At 43.5% G+C, this 22718-nt stretch overlaps 1 protein-coding gene across 2 annotated transcripts in view; it reads right to left on the bottom strand.

Annotated features, from left to right (window-relative positions):
- TECRL (trans-2,3-enoyl-CoA reductase like) overlaps positions 1–15873 on the bottom strand; it is a 30397-nt gene extending 14524 nt beyond the window's left edge. For both annotated transcript variants that reach the window (XM_035136430.3, XM_060282228.2), the window contains exons 1-5: positions 15598–15873; positions 13987–14038; positions 9481–9525; positions 8403–8506; positions 1082–1197 (exon numbers count right to left, since the gene is read on the bottom strand). In XM_035136430.3, coding sequence (XP_034992321.3) covers positions 1082–1197; positions 8403–8506; positions 9481–9525; positions 13987–14038; positions 15598–15825 — 545 coding nt within the window. In that variant the 5' untranslated portion in view covers positions 15826–15873. The remainder of the gene's footprint in view (positions 1–1081; positions 1198–8402; positions 8507–9480; positions 9526–13986; positions 14039–15597) is intronic.
- Between the last annotated feature and the right edge of the window lie 6845 nt (positions 15874–22718).

A 22718-nucleotide genomic window follows, 5' to 3' on the forward strand; every position in this document is an offset into this window, starting at 1 on the left:
AATACAGTGGAACCCCGGTTTATGACGACCTCCATTTACGAAAACCTCCATTTATGAACGCCGCAGAACCGGAAGTGTTTACATCCGGGTTCTGCGGCGTCGAATGCGCAGACGTGATCTGCGCAGCTCACACATGCGCAGAAGCGATCTGTGCAGTGCATGCGTGCGCAGAAGTGCTCTATCGGCGCATCGCGCATGTGCAGAAGCATGCCTTTGGCGATCGAATACCTCAGCGAGCGAACACCTCCGCGGAACAGATTGCGTTCGCAAACCAAGGTACCACTGTACAGATTTGAAGGGTGCGTGTGTTTGTGAATGACATGGCTAACCCATCCATGAATCCAGTGCTCTCTCTCTCTATATATATAGGGACCCAGGTGGCGCTGTGGGTTAATCCACAGAGTCTAGGGCTTGCTGATCAGAAGGTCGGCGGTTTGAATCCCTGCAACGGGGTGAGCTCCCGTTGCTCGGTCCCATCTCCTGCCAACCTAGCAGTTCGAAAGCACATCAAAGTGCAAGTAGATAAATAGGGACTGCTCCGGCGGGAAGATAAACAGCGTTTCCGTGTGCTGCTCTGGTTCGCCAGAAGCAGCTTTGTCATGCTGGCCACATGACCCGGAAGCTGTCTGTGGACAAACGCCGGCTCCCTCGGCCTATAGAGCGAGATGAGCGCGCAACCCCAGAGTCGGACATGACTGGACCTGATGGTCAGCGGCCCCTTTACTTTTACCTATATATATATATAATGTTTAGGGGTACTCTCATTCCGTCTGGGATTCAGGAAACACTGTGACAGGAAATGAGGCCGCAATCGGGGGCAACAATGGAACTGACAATTCACAGTGCTGGAGAAGAAACTAAAAAAAATTAAATGTTTAGTTTCTTCTCCCGTTAGATTCACAAAATGCGTCCCCCTGTGTTCCCCCCCCCCCCCAGGAAGAAAGCACTGCATGAATCAGATTGAGGCAACCATGTTAGACCACCTCCACTAAACTTAATTAACTCACATTTTTGCCTGTCTTTGCTCTAAAAGGGCATCATCACATCATATCATCCTTGAGCACAGACCATTCTTACTCACTGAACTACAGGATGGCGTAGACTTCTTGCACTCTCCTTTGCATCATAAATACTTAAGAGGCGAAGGTAAAAGAGCAGGTAGATTAGAAGAGGCCCAGTATATTCAGTTAGGAAAACCTGGAGGAAAAAGAAGAAGAAGAAGAAAAGGCACCTGAAGCTAATGGGATCCATAGAGTGATATTTTCCGGTGCAGCCTTAAGAACATCTGGCAAATGCCAAATGGGTAGAGTCAGGGGGACTCCTTACAGGGACCCTCCCCCAGTCATCCTGACCAGCACTTCACCCAGTGACAGCACAAGCAGCGGGTCAGGAGGAGGGAATGAGGAATGGAGCGGAGAGGAGAGGGGGCTCTCAGACGGTTCAGAGCCTAGGCACTGACCCAGCTGGCCAGAGGAGGAAGGACAGGACAGCAAGGTGTCGGAGCCTCCGCAAAGCTCCAGCCAAAGGACAGGAGAAGGAACGCAGCCCCTTCCGGCGCCTGAATTGAGGTGCACGCCCACACGCAGGGCTAGGGGGAGGCGCTTTGGGGTGCCCAGGCTTTTATGTTGGTCCAAGACGCGAAGGAAGCCATTGCTGGGTTCTGAATCGGACTAGGCAGTCATGTTTACTGATATTTCCGCACTGTAAATAATATGCAAAATAAAACTCTGAAAGACAGAGCGGACTGGAGCGTCTTTTCTCGAGAGTAGCCGCAACAATCCCCTCACAGGTGGGGTATAAATAATAACATTATTATTATTATTATTATTATTATTATTATTATTATTATGGAATGGGGCGTCCCTATTTTCATTGGAAGGTATGCAAACATGCAAAGTCAACAAGTCTGTTTAAGCTCACCTTTAGTTTTCATGGGGAATAGTTGGGTAAATTCAAGGTGTTGCTATTAGTATATAAAGCCCTTGAACCAGTTTATAATAATAGCAATAGCAATAGCAATAGCAATAGCAATAATAAATTTTAATTTTTTTCCCGCCCTCCCCGGCCATAGCCGGACTCAGAGCGGCTAACATCATACAAGTAAGACAATGCATAAAAACAAGTGATCAATAAATTAATCTATATCCCACAATTAATTCAAACAAATTAAAATTAAAATTGGACAAGTGGCAATCTTCAGGTTAAAATTAATGGTGGTTACCAACTGTTTCCACTGATATTATAAGCACCTGTGAGCGAGCCTTACTCTTTACTCATTGCCTTTACTCCTTATGTACCCGATCAACCGCTTCAGTTTGTGCCAACATTTTTTCAGAATGAATAGCGTCCCTTCCATTCCATATTTACAAGGAATCAGTCTTCCGCTTTGGCTCTGTGAAACTCTCCTCCGGTTTTCAGGGCCTGCTAACAACCTTTTTAGTTTAGGCAAGCCCACCCAGATACAGAGTTTTAACATGGAATTTTAACATGGAATTATATAGAATCATAAGGTTGTAAAGTTGGAAGGAACAATGAGGGCCATCTAGTCCAACCCCCTGAAATGCCAGGATATTTTGCCCAATGTGGGGCTCAAACCCACGGCCCTGAGATTAAGAGTCTCATGCTCTACTGACTGAGCTATCCCAGGGATTGACATATATCTGTTTTAAAAATGCATTCATTTCTATTTTCATGTCAATTAGTTTGAAAAGGTTTATTTTATTGCTATTTTAATTAATATTTTGTGTTGTTATATATAAATTGCTTAGAGGGTTTTGTTGGTTAAGCAGTATATGATTTTTGTCAAATATATAAATAAAAATACATACAGTGGTATCTCTACTTACGAATAACTCTACTCACGAATGTTTCTACTTACGAACGGAGCTCCATCCGCCATCTTGGATGCGGTTTAGATAGGATTTTTTCTACTTGCGAATTTTTAGATAGGGTTGCTTCCACTTACGAATTTTTTCTCCCAATGCATTCCTATGGGATTCGACTTACTAATTTTTCCGACTTACGAATGTGCGTTCGGAACGCATTAAATTCGTAAGTAAAGGTACCACTGTACTGTAGTAAGAACATGTTAATTTATTTATTTATGCATTTTACATAACAATATATCCATTACAGTCGTACCTCGGGTTGCGTACACTTTGGGTTGCGTACTTTTTGGGTTACGTACAAGGCAGACCCGGAAGCGTTTACTTCCGGGTTCGCCGCGTGCGCATGCACAGAAGCGTTATGCGCAGTTCGCGCATGGGCACTTTTGCGGTTGTTCAGGTTACGTACCGCACCCCGGAACGAATCAGGTACGTAACCCGAGGTACCACTGTATACAGTTATCATCCTTTATCCTACACTCTTTGGCTCCCTCACACATCCCCCCAAGGGATCTTATTTAATCCTTGTTGAGCTGCAACTCCTTGATTACCCCCCCCCCCTTCTGATTGTTTTTCACTACTGCTCATGTATCAGGCCATACTTGGAAAGTTATCTGGTTATTTCTTTAATAAGTATTATCCAAAGTATTCCCACTCCTCTTCTATAGCAGACTCATCCTGATTTCTTTATCTGTGCAGTCAACATGGCTAATTCCACATATTCTATTAGCTTATTCTGCCAGTCTACTTTTGTAGGACTATTTTGGTGCTTCCCAGCGCAGTCTTTAGCATATGCGCCGCCGGGGTGCAAAGGGCGGGGGGAAACCAAACTTTTTTATTTGCTCATTTATTTACAGTACACTTATACTTAAGTATACAACACTACCACACTTAAACTTATAAGTATTGTTTAGGCACCTACTTAGGAGAAACATCAGTTGTGTCAAAGGTGCCGCTGAACCTGCTGCCGCATAGCAGCACACCTCAATACAATATGTAACATAATATTTTGATGTAAGAGTTAATTTCACATGCACGGAGCCGTTGTGAATGACAAGCACCGCCGCTTGGTAAATGAATGCACAAAGTCAAAAGTCCTTTAGTGAAACAGTAGGTATACATTTCGGTAATACCTAGGTATATATGTATTTTGTTTTTCTAGCTTGATCAAAATTATTTATTATTTTGTAACAGATAGTTAAGAACTTAGGCAGTTTCAGCGGTGGGTGCCTGGTGCCCCCCAGAATTCGGCTCCTGGGTGCCTCGCACCCCCCTTGCACCTCCAAGTAAAGACGGCCCTGGTCCTTCCATAAGAAAGCATGAATTAGTCAAGCTTGGCAATGTCACTGGGCATCTTTGGCATCAGTCAGCTGCACAGTCGAGGCACTGTGATGTCAAGAACAGAAAACTATTAAAGTTGCTTATTGACTTTGGTTGGGGGAGGAGAAGAGCACATCGAGGGGAGAAATTAGCAGCAACAATGATAAAAAGCAGCTGCACTATAGATTATCTAAAGTGCTGGCTTTAGTTTCTTAACTGCTGAAATTGGAGCAGGATGCACATTCACAAAAGAGTCCACACCGACTGATACAAAATGTACTGAATGCTTAGTATGCTTCTGTGTGTCATCTATTTATATGTGGCAGAAGAAGAGAAGGGGTGGATGTTTCCCTTAATTCCTGATTCCATGAATGCCAGAGAGAATGTTCAATTCAGACCGTAAGCATCATCTGCCTAGATCATTAATTTGAGAAACTCACAGTGATGGTGGTGACACAGCATTTCTGAGTCACCACCATATATTAAAGGCACATCCTGAGTTCTGGTTAACTAATCGAGAATAGCTCTCTCTTCATCTCTCATATAGAATTTCTTCTCTTGGTCTAGCAAATGCTGTTTGGTGATACTGTTGGTGACAACCTGCTTTAAAAAATTGATCAACTGGTCTAGGTGACCTGGCTAGGAAGCATTTGCAAACAGGTCATTTCTTCATTTCCTTCCAGGTTATTGAGCCACATACACGAAACAAATGGCCAGTCAAGTTTTTCACAGACTGGTAATATCTATGCACATTGCAAGCAGAGATGAAACAGCGTACAAGGGGGAGGTTCAAAAAGTATCTACATAGTGCTTAGAGAATAATTTGCACCTAAATATTAGTAAGACAAAGGAGGTGATGTTGGACCTCTGGAGGAAGAGAGGGGAACCTGTCCTGTTGTATATCGGGGGGGGGGGCTGTGTGGATAGAGTCTCCTCCTTTAAATTCCTGGGAGTTTACCTTAGTGAGGACCCCACTTGGAAAATCAACATAACTCAGGTGGTCAGGCCCAACAGAGACTCCATTTCCTCAGGGTCTTGTGAAAGAATAATGTCAAACAACAACTGATGAACTCCTTTTACCGGTTCACAATAGAAAGTGTCCTTTCATATTGTATCACAGTGTGGTATGCTGGCCTGACAGCCAAGGACAGAAAGTCTCTACAGAGGGTGGTGAATACAGCACACAATATCATGGGCTGTCCCTTGAGTCCGCTAGATGGCATTGCAAGGGATCAAATTCCCAGGAATGTCTCATACCCCAGCCATCACCTCTTTAATCTTCTACCCTCAGACAGGAGATATAGAAGTATAAACAGGCGTAACAACAGGCTAAAAACTGGCTTCTATCCGTGGGCTGTTAGGCTGTTGAATGAAAAATAACATAGCAAAATTGACTTGCGAGGTGGAGTGTTGTTCGATAAGAGATTGAGTGTTGGGGGAGGGAGGTTCCTTTAATTTCATTGTACACAGGTTGTACAATGACAATAAAGGTATTATTATTATTATTATTATTTTTATTATTATTATTACAACATTAGAAAGGTTAATGCGGCTTCCTTCATTTATCAGTTTAAGCATGAAAGCTCTGCATTCAGACCAACAAATACATTTTCACCATGGTCCTGCACAACATGGTAGGAGTAATGTTTGAAAGATTCTTACCATGTGTGTTATACACCAATTTTTACATCCCGGGTGGTAGCTAGAGAAGTTGTAGGATGTATTGTCCATGAACTGACCAAATTTACAATTCTCAGATTAGGGATGTCAGAGAATGAGAATTAATCCAGCAAACACGACTGGTATTTGCTGTTGTTTTCAGTCTGAGAACGATGTGCAATGATACATAATTGAAGACGTTCTTTTTCCGATTTGCAGTATGTTTCCTTTGCACTGAAATGGTGTGGAATAATGTAATTAATTACATAATGTTTCACCATGGTGGACAAAGATGAATCATGTAGCTTTTTGCACTGACCAAGCTGCAGCAGACCAGGGACTGTGCTGCATGCACAGAATAGGAGGTGGAACAAGTTGTATTTATATAGCATTTTTGTATATTCAAAAGGAAGCACAAAACATTGTTTTGCTGTAATCCTCACAACAACCTTATAAAGAAGGGCAGCATGATTCTCCCCATACAGTGGAACCTCGGTTTATGAACACCTCGGTTTACGAATTTTCGGTTTACGAACGCTGCAGACCCATCTGGAACGGATTAATCCACTTTCCATTACTTTCAATGGGAAAGTTCGCTTCAGTTTATGAACAGACTTCCGGAACCAATTACACCCATGCTTCGGGTTAAGTACGCTTCAGGTTGAGTACTCCGCGGACCCATCTGGAACGGATTAATCCACTTTCCATTACAGTGGTACCTCTACTTATGAATAATTCTACTTACGAATGTTTCTACTTACGAATGGAGCTCCGTCCGCCATCTTGGATGGTGTTTAGATAGGATTTTTTCTACTTACGAATTTTTAGATAGGGTTGCTTCGACTTACGATTTTTTTCTCCCAATGCATTCCTATGGGATTCGACTTACAAGTTTTTTCGACTTATGAATGTGCGTTCGGAACGCATTAAATTCTTAAGTAGAGGTACCACTGTACTTTCAATGGGAAAGTTCGCTTCAGTTTATGAACGCTTCAGTTTAAGTACTCCACGGACCGTCTGGAACAGATTAATCCACTTTCCATTACTTTCAATGGGAAAGTTCACTTCAGTTTATGAACACTTCAGTTTATGATCAGACTTCCGGAACCAATTGTGTTCATAAACCGAGGTACCACTGTATTGCTGAGGGAGAGTGAGTTGCCTAGTAAGGTCATTGCAGAGCTGAAATTTGAAACAGTTTCTTCCTGACTTGTAGCCAGGCTTTTAGCTATTATGGGTTCTTTTGATGAGTCAGTTCCAATCTACCGAAACCTTTGTCCAAAGGAGCTCCAGGAATGTACAATAAGGCCTAGCATGGTGGAAGCACTTGTGGAAGTTTCATTAGAAAATGATGAAGACAGGTTGTGGAAGGAAGGTATTAATTTTACTGCCTGCAGTGTGCTTAAAGAAAATGTTATGAAAATGATGTACAGATGGTATTTAACACCAGGTAAATTGGCTAAAATGTACAAGACAATAACTAATGAGTGCTGGAAATGTAAAGAAAGGGACGGTATAGAAAATATCATAAATAGGTTTAGAAAATATCTTAAATAGATTTGATGGAATATATTGAATATATTGAATACTGTTAATTTAGCTGTGATAATGGACCCAATATGAAGAGAGTCGGGGAAGTTCTAAAAGGAAGTTATGATAAGATTGATTGCTAGGATATTGTTTTTCTTTTTCTTTTTCTTTTTATCTGTTTTGTTTTGTATTTTTTTGTATTTTTTTCTCTATGTCTTGTATTTTCTTTTTGTGTTTTGTATGCTTTGTTGTTTGAGAAAATCTTTAATAAATATATATTTTTAAAAAAAGAAAAGAAAGGGGAACTTGTAAAGAGGTCAAAGCTTTCTGGGAAATGGTATATAATGAGTTAAAGAAAATATTTAAAAATACTTTTATTAAAAAACCAGAAGCCTTTTTACTGGGTATAGTGGATGAAGAGATACCAAGGGAAGATAAAAGACTGTTTATGTAGGCAACAACCGGGACAAGAATTCTTTTAGCCCAAAAAATGGAAACAGCAAGAAGTACCAACGAAAGAAGAGTGGCAGATGAAGATGATAGACTTTGCAGAACTGGCGAAGCTGACAGGAAAAATCCAAAACCAGCACGATCAAGTATTCCAAAAGGATTGGAGTAAATTTATACGATATTTGAAAGATACATTGTAAGCAACTAACATCGCTAGCAGGGTTGTCCGATGACTTGCAATGAGAATTTTTCTATCTGTCTATATTTAAATTTTGAGACATTCTGTAATAAGTCCAATTAGAATTGGAAAATGTATAAATTGCAATGATATAAAGATTAATTTCGAAAGCCATGAGGCGGGAGGGAAGGAAGTCAATAGGCTCTAAAAAGCCAGGGTGGTATAGTGGACAATGATGATGTGAATGTATAATATTAAATGGAAAATAAATAAAAAATTTAAGAAAGAAAACGATAAAGACAAACTGACCAACAAAGCAAGAAGCACCTCAAGGTAATGCACAACTCTGCTGTGTTCATTTTACCAAAAGTTAAACTTACTGTTGTCCAGGAGACTTGCCGACCCATGTCCGTGAAATACAGCGTAATGATAGAAGAAGCTGCAAGGGCCTTTATGTTGACGGAGTCTCTCAAGTAAGACCCATCTATGATAACAAAGAAACAGAAGGAGGTGACGCAGTCTGAACTCAAACACTGCTTATGTGTTACATGCTCAGCCCAATTCCATGAGATGTCCTACTAACACATAGCCACTGAAATGCCAAATCTGTTCAGGTAGCGTTCAAATGGCCTCATACCACATTTGCTTCCTGCCAGTCCACAAATCACTTTCGAATGGGAGCACAAGATTACACCAAGTCTGCAACAGCTGCAGGACAGTCACGGGGGTATATATCACAGTGACCGAACATTGCGTGGCCAGCATTTGATTCAATACCTTCACAGAGAAATCACTTGACACTGATATAAGGATGCAGGATGTGAATATTGTCCCGGGACTTATTTATTTGCTCATGTTGCTCAGATGGTGGACTTGCAAAGTGTGAGTTCCTGTTGGCTGGAATTCACGCTTCTAGCCGGTAAGGAAGACAGGCAAGCAATCTCCTTTCTGGTCAGCATGAAAGCAGCAGAACAAAAGATGGACCAGCGCTAGCAACACACACCGTGTTCATGCTGGTCAGAGAGGAAGGTGACGCTTGGGGCTACCACCCCTTCTTCACTTCCCAGGGATCTTCTGGCAAGACTAGCAAACTGAAGATGTGAATGCATTCATGAAATATAAGACAATCTTCACATTTGCAAATCTGTGAAAATATTGGGGGAAATATAAATTGGCACGGTCAATATAGCAAACCTTGGTTCGTCTATCCCTATTATAAACATTGGGAAGCTCATTCTCATGTACAAAAGGTAATGTGGACATTCATTCAGAAAACATGCTCCAGAGCAGGGCTTCTCAAACTTGGGCCTATAGCTGTTTGAGGACTACAATCCCCATCTTCCATGACCCCTAGTCCTGCTAGCTATGGATGATGGGAGTTGTAGTCCAAAAACAGCCAGAGACCCATGCTTGGAAAACCCAGCTCGGGAGTACCTTGGCAGAAAAACGAGTACTTACTGCGTTCAAGTCGCAGGCCTATGCGAGATGGCGACCACTGGGGACCTGCATTCAAATACGTGGAAAAAAATGTACCTTTCACTCCGAAACATTTTTTTAAAAAGAATAAGAAGGTTGCTCTTAGAACAGTGTCGCAAAAAATGAGAGCACAATGCAAAAACAGAGTAGAGTTTTAAAGACCTCAGCTAACCTAATAGGAAGATATTTAAATCTCCTACTTCATGTGTATTTCATATCAACCAGGGCACATATTTTCTGAAGAACGTGAAATGCATCAAGTTTGATCTCTAGGTTGTCCAGGCCTTAAATAGCAAAGGTCATCCTAAATGTCATTTGAGGTGAATGGGAATCAAGTGTCTGAGAATTCTCAAGAACACTTCGGTGCAACTGCAGAAAGATAATGGTATCATTTTGACAACCCTGTGTTTCATTCTCCCCCACACTGGAAAATGCTCCTGGAAAGGAGCTATACCACCTAGAAGACTTTCTGTCTGAAAATAAATATATATATCGGGAGCTTGCTTCACTTTGGCTGGATGCTGCTGTTAAAATTTGTGGTGCTTGTGGTAGAGGAACTGAAATACTATCACTGTTAAAATATGAACAAGACACCAGTGAGTGCCTATGTTCAGATGTGAGAGCAAAGGGAAAACATATTTGTTTTATCTCCAGAAATTATCTGGCCCCACTGCAATGGAATACATTTAGTATTTTAATAGCTAGGAGTTCTAGCTTATAAATTGGTACATATTAATCAACTAAAAATGTAGTTGATTGAGCTCAACCAATTTTAACTGATAGGGTAAGGATGAAATACTATACACTGAGACTGGTTTGGTTTGGCTATGTGGGAGGATGCTGAGAATTACAGGCTGGTTAGCTTAACATCTGTCCCATGGAACCTGGTGGAAAGCTTTGTTAAATATATAATTACCAAGCATATAGAAAAACAAGCCTTGCTGAAGCAGAACCAGCATAGCTTCTGCAAAGGTAAGTCATGTCTCCCATAAGATTTAGAGTACTTTGAGTATGTCAACAAGTATATAAACAGAGGAGATCCAATTGACATTCTGTTCTCAGCAGGCTGGAGGAAAATCTCAGGTTTGCAGAATGAAAAAAAAAACCTTTAGCAACAACAACACCACCACCTCTCCAAGGGGAAGTCCCCCCCCTCCAACTAAGCATGCTCATTTAACAAGGAGTTGAGGCAGGGAATCTGGGGTGTGTGGATGTACCGACGACCCCCAACTTTTCCAGTTAAAATATAGAGTTTGGGATATACTCACTGTATAAGAAATACGACCCAGCGTATAAGACGACCCCTGACTTTTGAGAAGATTTTCCTGGGTTAAAAAGTAGTCTTATACGCAGGAATATACTGTATATAGTGACCCTGAACAGAAGAAGCACCTTACTGTAACAGTTTGTTGCAGGACCCATTTATAATCCTAATTGTGGCATCGGTTCTCTGAGTGTTAATCCTTATATAGCCAAAACACAACATGAGGTGTCAACAGGCTCGAGGAAACCCAAATGTTTAAAGAAGTACAAATATATATAATAAATATAATATAATAAGAATTACACACACACACACACACACACACACACACACACACACACTATACAGTGGTACCTTGAGCCTCTGGTTACAAACGCTTCAGGTTACGAATTCCACTAACCTGGAAGAGTTACCACGAGTTGAGAACTTTGCCCCAGGAAGAGAACGGAAATTGTGTGCTGGTGGCGCAGTGGCAGCAAGAGGCCCCATTAGCCAAAGCATGCCTCTAGTTTCAGGTTAAGAGTGGACCTCCAGAACAAATTAAGTTCGTAACTAGAGGTACCACTGTAAAGGAATAAATTTTCTAAGCGAACAAACAAACATAAAAAGCAACCCGAAACCACACACCCCAGACTAATGCAGACTGAGCATGCTCAGTACGCACAGAATAATGTTGGGTGTCTGTTATGGGGGTGGGGTGGGGAATGAAAACCAGGAGGACAGGGGGAGGGGCGTAGCTAGCTGCTTCGCCACCTGGAGCGGTGGGGGCAGGGGGATCCCGTGCACGGGGACGGCACGGTGATCCGCCCAGGGGGGGCGCCGTAGCGATCTGCGCATGGGGGCTCCACGGCGATCCGCGCACATAGTCCACCTGACGTACGCAAGCCCCACACTGCCATTTCGGACAGCTTGGGGTCCCGAGTCACCGCATCACTCCCAGGAGAGACGCATGGCTCAGGCGCGCTGCAGGCCAGGCCCCACGGCAAGTGCCCCCCAATGGTGTGCCATTTTGTCACCCCCCCTCCAGGATGACAAACCGCCCCGCCCCCCCTCCTACACCCCAGGACAGGGGAATGGTGCTTCCTAAAAGGTGGCGTGGCTGGTTGGCTGTAACGCTAAAGAGGACCACTTCCCACAGCATCGTGGGTTGTTGGGTTGTTTTTTAGCTCTCTTGGTTATCATCCAAATCAGGAATCAATCAAGGCTGAGCTTTATGTATGAAAGAGTGGTGATTAAGGCTATTTTATCTCCACCATCGTCTCCATAATATTGGGATAGCAGCTGCACACATTTCTATTTCAACATTGCATATAGCTGATTAAGCCACTTTTCCTCTGATTAATAAAATGTGTGACACTGGATTATGCTGATGCAAGTATATCACCACTGATGGGGAGAATGGATCAACATGTCCTTATGTTCCAATATTTGCACTTGCTGCCTAAAGTGCTCACGCAATATGCCAATGTGTTTCTCCCGCGCTGCTGTCGCAGGGGGGCAAAAGTCTGCACTGCTGCTACCCCCCCTCCCCAGTTGTGAACTTCAAGCAGGAATCTTGCAGACTAAAGAAAAGATTCCCACAGAAAGCCTTTTACAGTACAGTACAGTACTTATTGCTTGGATTCACTTTAACAAGTTTTAAAGAACAGCCATGATCAGGGTGGATTCTTCCTACACCCTTTTCATCAGATTAAACAAGTGTGCATCAAATACATAGATGAGAGGCTTGCAGGGAATCCTAGCCCAAGCTTCCTAATATTAGGAAGAACTTCCTGACAGTAAGAGCTGTTTGGCCGTGGAATTTGCTGCCAAGGAGTGTGGTGGAGTCTCCTTCTTTGGAGGTCTTTAAGCAGAGGCTTGACAGGCATATGTCAAGAATGCTTTGGTGGTGTTTCCTGCTTGGCAGGGGGTTGGATTGGATGGCCCTTGTGGTCTCTTCCAACTCTATGATTCTATGATTCCTTTGAAGAAAGGCTGGTTAAAGTTTAGCAAATACAATAGATGTGCAATTTACAAGAATTTAACTTATGAACATTCAGCTTTATGTGCTTGGCTTTTTTATTTTTAAGGGGGCAGAAAGTGGGGTGGGTCTTCTGACCTGATTCAGGTCTGTTGCAGATAGTATTACCTTTCTTAAAAAAAAAAAGAAAGCGAAAAAAAGCAAACATAAGATATCCAGTTCCACTTCTCATTTGGCCCTGGAGGTAAAACATTTAAAAATCTGTTCCATTCAGTTTCAGAATCAAACTGATAGCTTTAAAATTAAACACTTAAATTTAAAAAAAGAGATCTTTTAAAGGCCATTGCATTAAGCACTAAGTCCCTAAATGCAATACTTTTACAACCAGAATTTCTCTAAGAACTTGTTGATCCAATAGTATCTGTGACTGTTTGCCCTGTGGTGGGAGGGAAGAGAAACACTTTCTGATTCAGAGAATAAACATTCTGTATCTTCATAAACAAGTCACATGAGGGGTTTTTTGTCTCTGAATTCCCATGGGATGAGCTTTAGATAGAATGAACACCAGCACCAGAAGACACTCAGCTGTCTTTAAATATCTATGGCTTGTGGAAAACTTGTTGCTCATCAGGAAGAATTTATCTCCTACAGGTATATGCCTGCTCGACAATCCCATATAATAAATTGCAGCAATTTTCAACTGTTCAGATAACTTGCATTGAGATTGCGCATGCACTGCGGCAAAGCAAGACTATGCACCATATTACAGCCCATTCTCCACCCCCACCCCCACAAAAAGAGGAGACCAAATGCCTCTGTTGCTAACTTCATCCACCTGGCAGTAAGCTCCATTGAATTTAATAGCACGTACTTCTGAGTAAACCTGGTTACGATTGCAGGCTTTTTCAACCATTTCCTCCCCGGTTACCTTGCTGTTTGTTGCTCCTCCTTTTGCTGCTCTCTCCTACCATTTTCGCCCTCACTCCCCATCTCTTCTCCCATGCCTTCATTTCCCATGTGGCTGTTTCCATCCCCACCAGTGGAGAACAAACCCTATAAAGGAGCCCATTCCAAAAGGGCCTGCTCCAGCATTGCTTCAGGCTGTGGCAAGTATGAAAAAGTATGTTGTTCGCCTGGGGCATAAGCCCCCTTTACCCACCCCTTCGATCTGGGCCTCTCTCACACACACACATGCAGTTTATTCTGAGTTCTTGGTGATAGGAGACAGCTTTTTTTCCTATGCAAAAGGCCGCCAGGTACTTACATACTTTGTGAAACTTATGTTTTACATCAAGAAGCGTTGATGATGGTGGTATCTGAAAAATGGGAGGGGAAGAAAATATGTTGTACTTGGTTTTGTCTTTTCTGTTTATTTGTTTTCACTCTGCTTTGCTTTTGCATTTTTCTAACAGACGCCAAGGGGGTATTTAAGAAGATTAAAACATTTCCCTCTGAATCTGAACTGTGCCAAACTCCCTGGGCACAAGTGAACCAAAGTGAAGCACTTTAAGTTCCATTGTTCTCATTCTAAAAAAGGACACACATCTCACAAATGCAGGCTCATGTAAACAATGTAACATCATGCACATTAAGGCATGTTTGTAGATAGATGTTCAGTTTCTGTGATCCCATGAGCTGGTGTCGGAGCGACTGAATGACTGAGCTATGAGTCAGTAAGTTCAAGTTTCACCTCTATTATGTAGGCACAAGATTCCTTTAGCCCAGAGGGGATAATAATACTGAGCTACAATACAGGGTTGTTCTAAAGATTATAGGTGAAGGACTTTTGAACCTTCTGAAGTACAATGCAAATGTGTTATTAATCCTCTTCTACCACAAAAATGGCCTGAGTGCATCCAAGAAACACTGGTTTCAAATGAGAATGTAAAACGCAGACAATTATGGAAACTGAATACCTCCTATCAAATTAAAGTAGTAAATATAGATGATATATAACAAATACAGATAAATATAGATGTATGCAGGATTATCTGGGACTAAGTCCTACTGATTTACTTTCTGAGTAAATATGCACAGGGTTGCACATCCTGAAAATCAAACATTAACATACTATCACATGTCAAATATAATTTGCTGCCATAATATCCAAAGTTAAATATCATCAGATATCAAACCCTGGCACTGAACAGGAAGACTCTGAATATTCACCATTATTTTAATGTTGGAATCTGTAAAGGACATTACGAGTGCAAAATTGTTCTGTCTTCCTGCAGGTGAATCCATAGCAGTTGCTAAGTAGGAGTCAAACACTGTGAAAAAAATCTAGCCTATAATATTAAAAGAAGAGCCTTCAGTTATAGTGGAGGGGGGGGGAATAGGCAGAAAAGCAGAATTTGAGATTTACAGATCAATGTATCCCATCTTCAAAAGCCTAGTTCTGCACTTAGGTCTGCTTGATTCTCTGCCCTGTTTGAACGTTACAGGGTTTCATCAGGGCCACGGTCCGGGGGGGGGGGAGGAAAATCTGTCCTATCTAACATGGAAAGTTAAAAATAAGCTGCAATATGAACACCACAGAAAAATAACACAATTTGATTCTTCCTATCGAGCTGTAGAATGAGTTATATGCATTTACAATTTGGCCAGGGTGGAAGGAGGTTAAAAAATTATTGCATATATATATATATATATATATATATATATATATATATATATATATGGCAGGAAAGCAAGACTCAGAATACTCCTAACCTTGTCTACTCAGAAGTAAGTCCTATTGAATTTAGTGGGGCTTACTCCCAAGTCAGTGGAGTTAGGACTGCAGGGCAAGTCATGCATTTAAGAACACACATATTCCACAGCATGCTGGGGTAGGTAGTGGGTGGGAAAAACCTTACACACCACATCGACTCACCTTGTCCACTACGCAGATCTGTTTTTTGCTGTGGGCATCAAGAATCTCCACTTCAAAGTAAGTTGTTTTTGAGTGCCTTAAGACCGGAGGCGGTTTCAGGTGGCCAGCCGAGAGGACAAGCTGAGACAAGCTGAAGAAACTTCTCATGTCATTATGGGGCACGGCAGGCCCGTGGGTAGAAAGGTCTCTCTTGTGCTCCAAAGAACTGAGCTTATGTCTCCTGAACATGGCGGGGACAAAACACTAAGGCCTGTCATGTCAACGCTGGACACCTCTGAGGAGAAATCCGTTGTCCCGGCATCAGTTAAATACAAGCACAGGCCAGTGGGAACAGGAAAGGTCAAGTGGAATTCCATTTGGAGAGTCTTAGTTTTATATAGCAGGATTGGAAACAATGGCTCTCTAATCCGTGACTATATTTAGCGGGCTATTGTAATGTGCTGTGTTACCTTTTTTAAAAAAAAAAACACAATGTTTGAAACAACATGTCCTGCTCAGTTCCTTATCTTCATTTGCTAATAATTGCAAGCCAGTCCGTTTAAAAAGAAAAAGAAAAAAAAGCCAGAGCTATAAAGGAAGCAGAAGTGATATGCAATGGAATGTCATCATTATCTATAGAAGCCGGGTGTGTAAACAGGTCCATTTATGAAAATGCAAGTCAGATGTCATCCACGTGGGAGATGTTTCTTAATGCAGAGCATGTCTATACTAAGCTTGGCATGCCGATCAATTAACCGGTCAAATGGTGTCAAATGACTGTCAAACGTTCCATGAGGGATTGTGTAGGTGGTGGCTTTCCATTTTTAATTGCGCTAGGCTGTCATCCGATAGCAAAAGCGAAGGAGCGAAGGCTTCCTGATTCCCAGCCTTGCAGGAATCGAGATACAGGCATGCACACAGACCCATGCGTGCTCTTACACATATCACCTAGGATTAAGCACCCCAGTTCAGACATCGGGCTAGAGGCTGTCACATTCCTGGTCTTGGGTAATGACCTGGTCATGACCCAGAGAATGTGGTGTTATTGCTTCTTCCTGCTGGCATCTGTGCCCTGAGCTGACACATGGTTCAGAGGAGCGTTCCCCAAGCCAAAGCACAGTACAAACCTGAGCACCTTAGTAGTATTAAGAACACATTCAAATAAATGAAAGCTCCATTGCCGGACTGGCTGAATGCAAAGGAGGCACCAGCCAGGGAACTCCCTAGGGAATCCTCCACCCCAACCCACCCCCCTGGAAAAAGACTCAGGGCCAGGGGATTGGATTCAAGCTACAAGAAAGAAGATTCCACCTAAACATTAGGAAGAACTTCCTGACAGTAAGAGCTGTTCGGCAGTGGAATTTGCTGCCAAGGAGTGTGGTGGAGTCTCCTTCTTTGGAGGTCTTTAAGCAGAGGTTTGACAGCCATCTGTCAGGAATGCTTTGATGGTGTTTCCTGCTTGGCAGGGGGTTGGACTGGATAGCCCTTGTGGTCTCTTCCAACTCTATGATTCTAACATGGGACTGCGTGGGAAAGACCCTGGAGAGGAAGAGTCCTAATGAGCTCACAGGAAGGTGAGGGCCTTTGGTCCTCACAACCACTTCATTGGGGCAAGACCTCCGAAAAAGAGTTGCTGAGACCACTAGGTGTGAGCTGTGGATTGTTTCCTTGAATGAACAGTTAACTTCACTGGCCTTGGGTGATGTATTGTTTCGTTGCTGACCTACACTCAACTCCAGCTCTGACATCAATGCAGTTGCAGCAAATAGGAATAAATTAGTTTATTTCACTATTAATTGACCCCCAAATTTTCTTGGTCCATCATTTTATGGTAATTTTTATCCCCTTCCTTTAAGAATCCCCCCCCACACACCCCACTCAAGAATAGTCAGCAAAATCCCTCCACTCCATCACTTCCCATTTTGCTAACCAGGAATACAGATGGATAGTTTTGAGAGGCCATTTTTTTACTCCACCCTAGAAAATACATTAAAAAGTTTAGTGCCATATGAAAATCAGTTTCGAACACCTCTTTGTATAGCAATCTCAGGGTGGGTAGCAATCAGCACTGGCTCCTTTTGCCTACTGCTGTGTAGCGTAAATTCCTTTCTCTCTTTCCTTTTTTAGGAGAAATGTGTGTTCTGCTTTTGATCCGTGGCGCTTTTGACTTGCCTTGTCATTCACTGCTCCTGTCAATGGCATATCACCCATCACTATGTACCCCACACATTCCAAGCTTCTTCTTGGAAACAGATTGCTTCCTACTGTGCAGAAGCTCTGATAGGGGAAATCACTGAATGAATGATGCCTTCTCGTGCTGGGAAATAGATCTATTTTGACTGATCTAAGGTTTAACAGTTAAACACTTCTGAGACATATTTAGGCACCTGAGTAGACATCCAGTTTCAGAGGTGGTGAGTCCAAGCAGCTGCTGTTGATCATGCAGTTGGGACGAATCGTTTGCTATAGAAATTGTGCCTATGGAAAAAGAAAGACATGAGCAGGATTCAGTGAGCAACACAACTGGTTCCATGTGCCCGGAGGGGGATTTGTGCTTTGTGTGACCAGGCCACCACGGCCCCAGCCCCCAGGGATCATAAGGAATAAAGACTGAAAACGTGTCATGGAATTAAAATTAGGCCACAACTTTATTAAACTTCCAAATGCAGGAAGACTTTGGCTTAGGCCTTGGGCGTGTATCCCTCCCAGCCCCCCAGCCAGGGGGAACTGGGGCTCATCAGGGTAAATGGGATATGGGGGTGCACTGCGAGACGTAAGTGTAGCAGGCAGCCCAGCCCATATCCCTGTTGAAGATTCATTCCCTGTGTTTGCATTCATGGGATTGTTGTCTGTCACATGACAGTGTATGTTTTCATTCGACAGAATGGGAAGTGACGAAGGCAGGATGTTTGTGCTACTGTGTTTCCTGAAGTGGGACTATTGTCCTTTGTTCTTTCTCTTTGCTGCCTGATGCCAGAGAGAAAGGGAGCCATGTTGCAGTGCTCCGTGTGTGTTTATATGCAAATAAACATGTTGTTGTTGTTGTTGTTGTTGTTTAGTCGTTTAGTCGTGTCCGACTCTTCGTGACCCCATGGACCATAGCACGCCAGGCACTCCTGTCTTCCACTGCCTCCCGCAGTTTGGTCAAACTCATGTTCGTAGCTTCGAGAACACTGTCCAACCATCTCGTCCTCTGTCGTCCCCTTCTCCTAGTGCCCTCAATCTTTCCCAACATCAGGGTCTTTTCCAAGGATTCTTCTCTTCTCATGAGGTGGCCAAAGTATTGGAGCCTCAGCTTCACGATCTGTCCTTCCAGGGAGCACTCAGGGCTGATTTCCTTAAGAATGGATAGGTTTGATCTTCTAGCAGTCCATGGGACTCTCAAGAGTCTCCTCCAGCACCATAATTCAAAAGCATCAATTCTTCGGCGATCAGCCTTCTTTATGGTCCAGCTCTCACTTCCATACATCACTACTGGGAAAACCATAGCTTTAACTATACGGACCTTTGTCGGCAAGGTGATGTCTCTGCTTTTTAAGATGCTGTCTAGGTTTGTCATTGCTTTTCTCCCAAGAAGCAGGCGTCTTTTAATTTCGTGACTGCTGTCACCATCTGCAGTGATCAAGGAGCCCAAGAAAGTAAAATCTCTCACTGCCTCCATTTCTTCCCCTTCTATTTGCCAGGAGGTGATGGGACCGGTGGCCATGATCTTGGTTTTTTTGATGTTGAGCTTCAGACCATATTTTGCGCTCTCCTCTTTCACCCTCATTAAAAGGTTCTTTAATTCCTCCTCGCTTTCTGCCATCAAGGTTGTGTCATCTGCATATCTGAGGTTGTTGATATTTCTTCCGGCAATCTTAATTCTGGCTTGGGATTCATCTAGCAAATAAACATAGATTAGCCAAATGCTGAGTTGCTGAGGTCTGTTTCGCAATTGCGCAAACTCTGCAAATCCGTAAGTGTGCTGATGTCAGTTGGCACCAGTCGCTGTGATGTTCGGGCTGGAGAAAGCTTTTGAAGCTCCTGAATGATCGGCCAGGAGGGAGGGAACATGCCAGTCAGGCATGTGTCTCTGCCAGGGTCCTACTCAAGAGAAAGAGATCCTAACAATCCCCTTACGCAGGGTGGTTCAGTGTATACCTTTCAGTGTAAGACCAGTGACACCCATTATATAACCCGTTTTAAGAGGGGACCCTGGAATCGCCGCCGCAGGAGGGTGAATCACCACTTCATCCCCCCCCCATAGGCCATTAAACAACCAAAGTTGTGACAAATTGCTACAGGGAAGACAAAACCTGCCAATGCAGGATAATTTCTTCCCAGTCCTTCAACAGCAACCAGTCAAAAACTGTAGCAGAGCCCACTAAACAGGAGGAAAAAGTTAACCTGCAAACAAGAAAACATTGCACTAAGGGAGGGGAGGGTGGGTGAATCTCCAGAGCCAACTGCCTGGCTACTGTCGGCTCCACCCCCTATATATAAATGGGACTGGCCCCACCTCCCAGCAATGAAACTTGACTACTGAAGCTGGGCATGAACCTCTAATAATAACACTGAGAGGCAGGCCAGCCCCTTTTTGCCTGGGAACTATAGCACCACGCACAATCCCGCAAAGGGCACCCATAATGTAAAGTGTGAGTGCTCATTTTTCTCAAACAATAGCTCTCCATGGTATATGTATAGCATGGGGAAGATTTTCACTAGAAGGGGGAAAGTCAGAATTCACACAAGGCATGCCCAAGCCCCCGGTTGTCCCCAAGGGTAGCTCTAAAGTGTAAATCATTTTGAGGAATTAATTTACTTATTGCATTTTAATCGCTGGGTCCTCAGATCTTGTCCTCAGATCTGTTTTTGGCATGAGTAGGAGTAAGCTTACTGAAGCATTTCCACTGATCTTTAAATAATGTGCTGATAATGGCTATCATTGTGGCTTGCTAAAAGTGAGTGTCTTGGTTGATTTTTAAGAGCAATAAATTCTGGCATGTCTTAATCACAAGACATGATGATGTTCATTGGAAGCTCCAGTTCTCCCTGAAGTGGGCTGCAACCACTTCTGCTTGCCAGAACAAACTAACATATCTGAATGCTCCTCCATATAAGGGGGGAAAAAGAGGTGTGGGTGGCTCTGTGGTCTAAACCACAGAGCCTAGGGCTTGCCAATCAGAAGGTTGGCGGTTTGAATCCCCACGATGAGGTGAGCTCTCGTTGCTCGGTCTCCCTCAGCCAGTAAAGCAAGATGAGTGCCACAACCCCAGAGTCGTCCATGACTGGACATAACGATCAGGGGTCCCTTTACCTTTACCATATAAGAAAAATTACCTGAAGACAGAAAAGTAGTGTATATGGAAGAAGAGTTCTAGTCAAACCCAGTGGCGGAGCTTCATGCTCCGCCACTGGGGGCGGAGAGTGGGTGCGCTGCCCCCAGTGACGTGGTGCATGTTCTGGGGGTGGTGCGCAGTGCGCATTTTGGGGGAGGGGCGGGGCGTGCCATGCGCAGTGACATGGTGCACGTTTTGGAGTGGGGTGGGGCGCACACAGGGGCAGGGCACGCGTTTTGGGGGCAGGCAGCGGCGATGGCGCTCCTGGGATTGTGTCGCTCGGGGCGCACCGCCCCTATCTTTCACCTTCTCCCTGAAATCAAGCTTTCTATGTGCAGATATTTATATTTATTTATTGTATGGAGGAGCACTTAGTTGCAATCCAAAGTCCCACCTGCAATCCAAAGTGGTACAGCCCAGGTGCAAGTTAACCTCCTCACTGAAAACTATTTATTTATTTATACCCCGCCCATCTGGCCGCTCCCAATCAAATATTATAAACACAATACAGCATTAAACATTAAAACTTCCCTAAGCAGGGCTGCCTTCAGATATCTTTTAAAAGTAGGATACCGTAGTTGCTTATTTCCTTGACATCTGAGGGGAGGGCGTTCCACAGGACAGGTGCCACTACCAAGAAGGCTCTCTGCCTCATTCCCTGTAACCTCAGTTGTTGCAGTGGGGGAACCACAGCGAGTCCCTTACACGTTACTTAGATGCATTGAAAAAACTGGGAAAGCACGAGTTTCAAAGGATGGCTGTGCTTTGGTTTTCTGTTTCAGAAAGCATGAATTAGGTTTTTTTTTTTTATCCTGAGAGTAGATAGCAGTCTCTCGGTAGCTGGACATGCCTGTCCTAGTTAATTCGGGTGAGCATGTGGCAAGGCGAACCACGGCTGCAGGGGAGCCTGAAAACTTGGCAGGACATGGATGCAATCTCACACTGCCAATAGAGACTACTCATCACTCTAAACATTCGGGTAGCTGAATATCACTCTCTCACCACCTCCACAGCTCAAAACTGAAACTGAATAACTCCCCACAATGCACATGACTTTCGAAGGGATTTGAGATGGCCACATGATTTGCACAAACTTGCTGCATGACAGCCCTAGAAAAGTTACAGGTAGGTAGCCGTGTTGGTCTGAGTCGAAGCAAAATAAAAAAATTCCTTCAGTAGAACCTTAAAGACCAACTAAGTTTTTATTTTGGTATGAGCTTTTGTGTGCATGCACACTTCTTCAGATACTTCTTCAGTCTTTAAGGTGCTACTGAAGGAATTTTTTTATTTAGCCCTAGAAAAGAAAGAGAGAAAGCAAAACAAATTTTGGGTTACAATGGCCGGCAGCTCCATTGCACAGCTCTCAGCATGACTTGGGATGCGGGTGACGCTGTGGTCTAAACCACTGAGCCTAGGGCTTGCCGGTCGGAAGGTCGGCAGTTCAAATCCCCGTGACGGAGTGAGCTCCCGTTGCTCGGTCCCAGCTTCTGCCCACCTAGCAGTTTGAAAGCACAGCAAAGTGACAAGTAGATAAATAGGTACCGCTCCAGCGGGAAGGTAAACGGTGTTTCCGTGCGCTGCTCTGGTTCGCCAGAAGCGGCTTAGTCATGCTGGCCACATGACTGGAAAACTCTGCGGACAAACGACGGCTCCTTTGGCCAGTAAAGCAAGATGAGCATGCAACCCCAGAGTTGTCCGTGACTTGACTTAATTGTCAGGGGTCCTTTACCTTTACCTTTAAAACACGACTTATTTGTTTCCTTATTTGCTTCTAGCCCACCCTTCACCAAATGGTCTCAGCGTGTGCTACAAGAATGTCACAAT

Source organism: Zootoca vivipara, chromosome 12 (genome assembly GCF_965207765.1).
Source record: "Zootoca vivipara chromosome 12, rZooViv2.hap1.1, whole genome shotgun sequence".
NCBI classification, from domain to species: Eukaryota; Metazoa; Chordata; class Lepidosauria; order Squamata; family Lacertidae; genus Zootoca; species Zootoca vivipara.